The 9867-nt window shown below is 32.9% G+C and overlaps 1 protein-coding gene across 1 annotated transcript; it reads left to right on the forward strand.

Annotated features, from left to right (window-relative positions):
- The first annotated feature begins 4703 nt into the window (after nt 1-4703).
- LOC113401037 (esterase FE4-like) lies at nt 4704-8597 on the forward strand. The gene is made up of 3 exons (XM_064217770.1): nt 4704-4920; nt 6218-7497; nt 8189-8597. The coding sequence occupies exons 1-3, from the start codon at nt 4747-4749 to the stop codon at nt 8361-8363; spliced, it is 1629 nt and encodes a 542-aa protein (XP_064073840.1). The 5' UTR covers nt 4704-4746; the 3' UTR covers nt 8364-8597.
- Nucleotides 8598-9867: the final 1270 nt, after the last annotated feature.

Here is a 9867-nt window from a genome sequence, read left to right on the forward strand (position 1 = left end):
TAAACCAAATGAAAAAAAATATATGGTAATCTTGAGGATACATGCTAGTTATTTGTTATTTTGAAAACATGATGTAATTAATGTGGTACGATAGAAAAAAATAACAAAGTTACCTCTAAAAAAATCTTTTAACAAATAATAACTATACTTATATACGTTCAATAATTCTGGTTTTTTGTCATATTATTATACAAGCAATATACTACTTTACCTCTGCGTCACTTTTTTAGTAAAATCAATAGATTTTTTAAAATCAGATATTCTTATTTTCGAACAAAATGTGTACGCATGTGTGCGTAAACGCCGTGTACAGACATTGCCGACTGAGGCCTGATGCTATACAGACGTGTCGATCTTTTCGCCGCATCATTACGTTACGAGATAATTTTTTGTAATTTTAATTGTAAATTCATTGTGTCATGTCATCGAGACTAAATATGTGTGCCAACTTTCAGCTCCATAGCTTCAGTGGAAGTGGGTGTAATATTTATTGCAAGATTCCAGGACATATGTACATACATTCATACATACAAGTGAAATTAAATAAAAGATTTTAATAAAAAAATTAACACTTAAATTATTATTTTTTTGTAGTACCAAATGTAAATAAAATATTTTAAGTTTAATTAAATCAGTTTTATTTTTTAATCATTTTCGAATAACAGTCAAAAGCAATACAAATAATTCTAATATCCTATCTATTTTTATGATATTTATGATTAAATCTAGCATGATTAACCTAGTTAACCAATGATTCAACCAAATCGGACTTGACTACATTTTTTACTAGTAAATATTTAGATATTTTTTTTTAAATTGAAAATATATTTTTTCTATGTGAACCGATATTAATAAAACGAACAAACACTACGCTATATGCTACCCCACGGTTACTAAACTACAGATATCGAACACTTACGATTTTATTATATAAATAGATTATCAAACTTTTATAAAATGTTAAAAATTGGTATGTTTTAATATTTAGTATAAGAACTAATTGTGGTAGGTATAATAATATAAATAAAAGAAAAAAAAGGTTAAAATTAACTGTCTATTTTATTGTATACAAAATATAAATAAAAATATTGTAAGTTTAATTGAATCAGTTTTATTTTATAATCATTTGTTAACTAACATCGAAAGTATAAAAACAATTCTGTTGTCCTATCTATTTTTTATGAGATTTATGATTGATCTTACTTCGCTCGGTTTGGCGCCATCTATTAGAATATTTGGGCGTAACCTCGTCACCTCGCTTAACCATTAGTTCACGGGCTTGCCGTTTTTGTCGATTTTGTAAGTGTTGCGTGCGATTCTCAAGGGCACTTAGCTCTTGTAGTCCTCTTAACTATCCACATTCATTGAACTCCCAGTTCCAAAGACGTCATTAAAAACGCCATTGTTTGACGAATTCATAATGAATATTAATTTTAATCTAGCTCCAATTGTATCGCGCCAATTCAACGTCAAATGTTGTTTAGTTATCTTTACTTCTCTCGTAGTTGGAACAGGCTGTAGATATCAATATCGATAAATATTATTTGCAAGTTTCATAATATAAATATTACTTCATGACAGGCAGTGAGAGTCTCAGTACCATCCATATATCACATACTGTACCGCAAAAGAGCAATGCTTAGTAATATTATGTTTCATTTTGAAGGGTGTGAGTGAGTGTTAATAAAGGCCTGGGATTGTATTTCATCGCCAAGATTGGTGGCGCATTGGCGATGAAAGGATTGGTTAATATTTCTTACAGCACCAATCAAGTCTATAGGATGTGGTGACCAGTTACCATCAGGTGGCCCCTTTGCATGTCCGCTTACGTTCATAAGATGACAGTTCTATTAAATTGAATTATACTGTTAATAGTTGGAATAAACTGAGTTTCTTGTCGGTTCTTCTCGGTGGAATCTAGATTCCGTACCGGTAGTAGCTTTAAATTTCATTCATGGTGTGACATGGCGATTTAAATGTGCTTTTATGAGCTTACTTGAATAGAGAATATTTCGATTCTGATAATGAAAATAAAAAAAAAAAACAACTATTTATTCAAGGGTAGGCTAATATGTGTTACAATTTTACATACAATGAAACTAATTAAAATAAATATGTTTTTTTTTCTTACAAAAAATAAATGCAATATAATTAGTATTAAATTAGTTTTACTAACAATAATTTCGTATTCAGGTAGTAACTAATTGTTAAATAATCTGTTTCTAAATTATATATAGATCTTTATCATTATGATTTCCACAGTTATTGTACTTGAGATATGTTTTGGACGTTTTTTTGCACGTGATTACGTAAATCCTGCATAGTATACATATTTTGAAATAGTTTCGATATCTTCTGCATATCGTTTTTTCGTATGTCTTGCTGATAATATCGCGAAATTATCCCCGTTATTAGATATGTGGATTTGGACGCCTACGTATCGCATGTGACTTTGATAATACGGAATAATTGAATAAAAATCTGATCGTTTGGTACAATATAGTGTTGTTATGGTTAAATCGCCTATCGATTTGATGCTTAGAAGCCACAACCGCCCATACACATTGGCTTTGTAAAAATATTAACCATTCCTTTTATCGCCAATGCGCCTCCAACATTGGGAGCTAAGATGCTATATATATATATATAGTTACTAGCTTACTACAACTTCGAAGTATTGCTATTCCGCGGTCATATGTCTGATAAGAGGGTGGTTCCTTTCCAAAGAGGAATGCACCAAGTTAAGAATAATTTGTAAAATTGTAAGAAGTATTGATTCTGTACACCTTTAGTGGGCCACCAAACATGGGAAGTTTATAAGATTGGCCGCAGGGTGTTTGTCCTTGGTACTTGTCATTACAAAGGCATATTAAATATTTATTTCCGTGTATTATAAGAAGCATTTGTTTGGACAAACACTACTTGATCACAAAAACAAGTAACTTGAAAATAACAAAAAAAGATATGTCGGATTTTCATTAGGAATAGATTTTTTAAAAATATCATGACCGTTGGCTCCTTGAGAGCCATCGGTCATGCTATTTTCATTCATTTTAAATTATTGAATAGAAAAGGAATAATTTCTTAAGACTAATGAAATGAAATCACAAAAATAATGATTGACTTATAATTTGATGTAATTTATTAACCTTAAAATCTAAAACTTAACCGTTACCGCTCGAGTGCCCAACGCAAAAAGGTGCCGGAGCGTTGGGCGTTCGATCTTAAATAAATGAGTGCACGTGTCACGCATCCCTACTCTCGAAGCTTGTAAGGTGGAAAAGTCAATTCGTTATTGCATTCATTTATTTTTACAATGTTTTTAAGTAGCTTAATAATTTAAATTACAATGTAATAAATCATTTCAAAATATGAAATGATTTTACAAAGGTCTAAAACAGTTGAGAAAGCATATTGAATAAAATGCAAACCCAGTTGCCTACTTCCTTCGTCAAAATGTCATCCATTTAAGTTCATAAATACTAAATAGTAAGTAGTCGGTGTTAGTTCAAATTAAAACTATTTAAATCTAAACAAAATTTAACTTTAAATCATTTAATTGCTATTTGAGTTGATAATAATAGGGTTCAGTAAATTAGCTTATTATAATAAACGGGTAGTTTCGGATAAAAATATTACGATAAGATAATTAAGACTTACGAACTAATGTGTTACGCTTTGGTATACCCGCGGCGATATATATAATAAATCTTAACTACACAACGGTGTGGAGATCGTGGTAAAATATTTCCTTAAGCTGGTGTTTCTAAAATAATTGTAGCAGATACGTGAACATACAAATAAACAGTCAAAGTTGTATCGTAATAGAATCGTGAACGTATCATTACAGTTATAAACTAATTGAAATTGCCCCTGAATCACCCTTTACAAATTTAACTTTGTGTCTGAACTTGCTCATAACTATTATACAGTTATCCTTCAAACTAGAACACAGGTTCTCAAAAGTATTGCCGATTGGCGCTAAAATAACTCTTGAGGTACGCACGGATTGTGAAGCTATCTGTCATAAGTAGCTTAAAAGTACACTAGAAAACAGTTTATTTTTATTAAATAATTTAATGTAATGTAAATATAGGCAAAAATAGTCTTAGAACGATTATATATATTTTTTTCTCGTCCATATAATGTTGCAGCCCTGGACAATACTGCCCGTAAACCCAGCGCACTTTATTGCACTAATGTTATTTGTCATATGTTTATAATTTACACAAGTCACAGAATTCAATATTATTTGGATATAATAGGTGACTTGGATTGGCCGAATGCGGCAAGCGACGAGCGTCAGTTGACCCGACCCCGGCTAGTGCTGCGTGACGTAAGCTCCCTTACGACAAATTAAATTTACATCTAAATATCGCGTACAAGTCTATTAAACAGACAGAAACTCTATACATTATAAGCGAATATTTGTTAACTTTATATAAATCTTAATACATTTTCCGTATGAACAGAAAAACACTATTGATTTTTTTTTAGTGCAGATGTTACGTAGTTCACAACCTTGAGGGTCACAGCCAGTGAGTGAGGCGAAACCGTATTGTTATATACATTCTGAACATCGGATTTGACGGTTAAATGTAAATAATAATTACGACTTAAAAAGTTGTTATAATATATTTACTTAAAAATTTTGCAGTTCAGTTCGCTCAGTTTTTCGTTTCAACAGTATCTCTGGTCAGTTTTGTCATGATATACCTTAGTTAGCGTGTGTGTGTAGTTGACGTAATGAAGACGTATTGGTTGGTGCTCTGGTCGCTGTGGGCGGCGCGACTGGTCAGGCAACCAACGCTACCTGTGCGTGTAACCGGTGGATGGTTGCGCGGTGTGGTAGCTCCCGATGGTTCTCATAAACGATATATGGCGGTTCCCTTTGCTACCCATCCTGTTAAGCGTTTTCAGGTGTGTGAAACAGTTCATTTTATAATATATCTCTAATCGTTTATTGTGAATAATTAGCATTGGTTCAGTTTGTTGTGACTTTTAGTCATTTCTTTACAAATATACTATATGCACATCGTTGAAATAGTTTCAGCAACACCACGATATACTGTTAAGTTTCTTAGCTGACCTTTGTCGCTACTCCAGTGACTCAATTTGAGCGAAATAAAAATTTAGATTAATTTTAGTGTTTCAAACTGTCTGTATACGAAATAAATGTCATTTTATGCCACAAAAAACTTTCGTAAACATTTTTTTACATCACAGTCAAAACTAATAAATATAGATTATTGATAAATAATTAATTAAATGATACTCTTGTACGTATATATCTTGACAACCACTTTAAAACATTCTCTCGAACGTGACATTGGCGAAATAATTTGTGCCCTATTGGCACAAATAAAAGTAATAAAAAAAACATATTAAAGTTGATAATATTTATGGTATAAGATAAAAAGATTTATAAATAAAAACTTGTGACATGCTCATACAAAATAACTACTATTTATGAAATTTAAACATTTATAAATAGTATTTTGGATAGACTTACATATATTCGAGTATTTTTTTTATTACTTTTGTTTGTGCCAATAGGGCACAGATTATTTAGCCAATGTTACTTTGAGAGAATGTTTTAAAGTGATTGATAAGATATATACATATATAAAGTTATCATTTAATTAATTATCAATACTCGATATAACAGCTGAATTGAACTCGACGAAAGTAATAAATAGATAAATAAACTTAATCACGCGTTGATTGTGCTCATTCGTATCTGATAAATTCGGTTTGGAATTGATATCTTCATTTGCGTTTAAAATAAGTGAAGCAAAATAAACTGACGAATAGCAATGCTTCCACATAACTAATTTTAAGGAATAACCAATTATGCAGGAGATATTGAAGTGGTGTACTGCAAGCGTGCATGTTAATATACATGTAGTATGTGTTCCTTCACTGGCATAATACGGTTCACCCCGATTATACGGAATTCTGACACGTTAACAGATGACAGTATAAAGATATGTTGTTATTCAGCCAATGGCTACGATTATTAATCAACTGTTGTTAAGGTAATTTTAAACATTATTACAATCGGTATATTATGGTTAATGTAAAGTTAAAAGAAAATACAAATTAAGACTTATGCAGACAAATTGGACATTGACTTCATGATAAGTGATATCGTAATGCAATAGGTGACCTTATTATTTCGATAAAGTTTTTATCATCAAGAATTTTATCTTTCAAGGGTCCTGGTCCCGAACCAACATGGCGAGGCGTTTTAGAAGCCATAGAAGAAAATGTTCGATGTCTTCAAAGAATAGGAAAGAGCATACTTATAGGTCAAGAAGATTGCTTAGTAATGAATATATATACGCCCATTGATGCTACTGCACAATCGAAATATCCATTGATGGTTTTTTTTCATGGGGGAGGATTTTATGAGGGATCCGGTACAGGTTTTTTATATGGTCCAGAATATTTAGTAACTAAGGGAATAATTCTAGTTGTATTGAACTACAGAGTGCAAATTCAGGGTATGGTTTGCTTGAAAATAAAGGAAGCGCCAGGTAATGCTGGTTTAAAGGATCAATTGGCTGCTCTTAAATGGATTCAACGCAACATCAAAGCATTCGGCGGAGATCCCAACAGTGTTACAATAAGTGGTGAAAGTGCAGGCGCAGCTTCCGTGTCTTTCCATATTCTCTCACCGATGTCAAAAGGTCTCTTTCACAGAGCTATCTTACAGAGTGGTTCCTCTTTGAACCCTTGGGCGATACAGTTTAGACCGGTGTACATGGCTAGTTTATTGACAAAAGTTATGGGACACGCCACTGATGATTTATATGAAATTTATAATATATTAATGGAAAAATCTGATGAAGATTTAATTGTTTGTAGAGTGCCTAGAAGACCAGGTCATCTTCTTATTTCAGAATTGCTTTATACACCTTGTGTTGAAGACGAAATTCCAGGCGTCGAGCCGTTTTTAACTGAAATGCCGTACGATTTGTTATCTACAGGAAGGTATAACAAAGTTCCCGTATTAATTGGTCGTACAAATTCTGAAGGTTTACTTTTTAGTAACATGGAGAATGATACAACTTTACCCAAGATAATGTTTGAGAAAACATTACCTAAAAATTGGCACGTACCAGACGAATCGAAACGAAAAGAAATTGCAGCGAAACTCAAGGAATTATATTTTGGCGATAAGGATATTTCCTATACCACATTAGAGAATCTATCACAATTGTACGGAGAAGTATATTTTTCATTTGGAGTTTTACAAGAAACCGAATTTTATTTAAACACAAATGATAATCCAGTATATAGCTACGTCTTCAGCTACAATGGGAGACGGAATATTGTAAAATTAACACTCGACCATGGATTAAGTGCAGCACCGGGAGCAACGCATGCTGACGACCTGTTTTATTTATTTCAACAACCACTTCTTCCCTCATTTTTCGAGCGTACGATGATAGACAGGGTAACAACGTTGTGGACTAACTTTGTTAAATATGGGTATGTATAGATTTATTAATTATAGTAATATTTAAAAAACTTACCTTGTGACTTACGATGTTGCATGTATCAAATCATTCTACACATATGTGTAGAATTATTTGTACATTGTAATTCCGTACATATGTACGGATTCTGATTTTAGCTTTGAAGCGTTAATAGCGCAATGGTTTACGGGCCGCCTAGCAATCGTAAAGGTCGCAGGATCGATCCTGACCCCTTGGGCTATTGTCGTCTCCACTCCTAACACATTTATTAAAAAAACATTTATTAAAAATAGAGACTGAGATGAAAGCTACGCGATCAAAGTGAAAATCCGAAACGCCGAGATTATTTCACGAAAAGTAGCTCCAGACGCAGCGATAGTGACGGCTGAATGAGAGGCGTATATAGTTTGAGCGAAAAATGTAATCTCACCTGAGTATTTGTGATTATACAAAAAAGTACCTATTGCTAAACATCTAGCACCTAACCACGCTGATTATACATTGTATTTACACCCGTAACATTAAATTGGTGATTTCATATATATGTTATATGTATATATATATACATGTAACTACAGGAACAAGAGATGATCATCTTGCAATGCTAATGTCTATGAACGGTGGTGACCGCTTATTTTTAGTCGCCCCAATATTATAGAATATGTATTTATGATATTGTCATAATAAGAAATTTACTATTTCAGGGAACCAACTCCGGAGGTAACGGACTTATTACCAGTGAAGTGGTTACCGACCAACAAGACTTCTCCACAAACCTTCGTCATAGACAGAGAATTCTCCACTATACCTCTTTGGCCCAGCGACTCCTTTAAATACTTACGTGATATCTACTCAAAGTATAGAAGAAAAACTGATTGAGAAATATAAGTTAATAATAAATAAATAAGGTTTTTTATGTGATAGGTGGCAAACGAGCGGGAGGCTCACCTGATGGAAAGTGACAACCACCGCCCATGGACATCTGCAACAGCGGGGGCTTGCAGGTGCGTTGCCGGCTTTTACAGTATAGAAGCAATATTATTCAATTTTTACCAATTATTTGAAGATTACCTAAGATCTTTTTACCGCATTGGGGCGGTCCCTTACTATTTGAATTAACCTGTATTGTACTAGTTAATATTCGAGCACTATAAGTCAGTAACAAAAACTGAGCATTAAAGCACAATGACCAACTGCAGTCAAATGCTAAAAATGGACTTGGACTCTTACAGGCGAATGCTGCCGGTGAGGGATTAGCCTTGTTGTCATTAGAATGTTCTATGTGAATATAATTTAATGTTAAAAAACTGGTTGTAGATTTTAAATGTCAAATTACCTAGATTGAAATCTATATTATTATATCTTCGTGTTACCTTGACTGTTGTCCTAGGAACGCTTTTGTTTGTAAGGTTATATAGAATCTCTTTTACATGTGGAGAGCAACAAAATGGGGTGTATGTCAAAAGGGTTTTGGGCAGGGTATTAAGTGTATAATAAAATTTAAGCTTTAGTTAATGACGATGGAGGATTATGAATAGGTATTTTATATACTTTTGCTTAAAGCGAGGCTTGCAAATGTTTCATGAGTAATTGAATGTTTAAATACCTTGGTATGTTTTTGAAATTCGAATGTTCCACAGAATAGAATTTAATGTTTATTGCAGTGAGAATTGAACCGTCGTAATATTATAGATTGTCTTAACACTATGGTGACGTATCGTATTTTGTTTTAATATAAAAAATGGAGAAACGATTTCTTGTCATACGGTGCTGATACGTAAAATATTTTGGAGACATCCCTCGCTTGATATTCTTAAAATGTTAAAAATTATTCAAGTGAGAATATCGGAATAGACTTTAGCAAACAGGTTTTAATTGTATTCGGAAAAATTAATTAACTTCCGCTTCGAATTGTGCCCTTTGTAAGGAATTACCGTGCTAATTGTTATTCATCATAACTTATCATTCGTGGATTTATTCCATTTATTTAGATTGATACAGAATGTAAAATATTATCAGTGCATCATTTTTTGTCAGGCATTCTCGAGAAGACAATCTCGAGAGGAGAATTATTTGCCCCTTTATTTGCACACATTGGTCAAATAATCCTCCATAATAATTTGGCCAAAGAAGGTCACGCGCATTAACTTGTGAGCGAACAAAGGCCAATTTCCTTTGGGTGCTGGGTTCTTGGAATGAAGGGAATACTTGGTAGATATTATAGAGCGACAACCTAGTTACACACTTTATTTTATTACATAATACGCCAGGGGAGAGTTCAAGAGCAGGACCAACGGCTTTATGAATTTTCCGATGCACTGATTTCGACAACTTTCAAACTTCGGGCTGCTACTGAGAATTTGTTAAAAGAAACATTTTTGTG

This window comes from Vanessa tameamea, chromosome 18 (assembly GCF_037043105.1).
Source record: "Vanessa tameamea isolate UH-Manoa-2023 chromosome 18, ilVanTame1 primary haplotype, whole genome shotgun sequence".
NCBI classification, from domain to species: domain Eukaryota; kingdom Metazoa; phylum Arthropoda; class Insecta; order Lepidoptera; family Nymphalidae; genus Vanessa; species Vanessa tameamea.

Excerpts from the sequence above, each read along its gene's own strand:
- LOC113401037 (XM_064217770.1), top strand. The coding sequence starts at position 4,747 with ATGAAGACGTATTGGTTGGTGCTCTGGTCGCTGTGGGCGGCGCGACTG. Across the intron at positions 4,921-6,217 it reads ATCCTGTTAAGCGTTTTCAG|GGTCCTGGTCCCGAACCAAC; the intron begins GTGTGTGAAACA and ends TTATCTTTCAAG. Across the intron at positions 7,498-8,188 it reads ACTAACTTTGTTAAATATGG|GGAACCAACTCCGGAGGTAA; the intron begins GTATGTATAGAT and ends TTACTATTTCAG.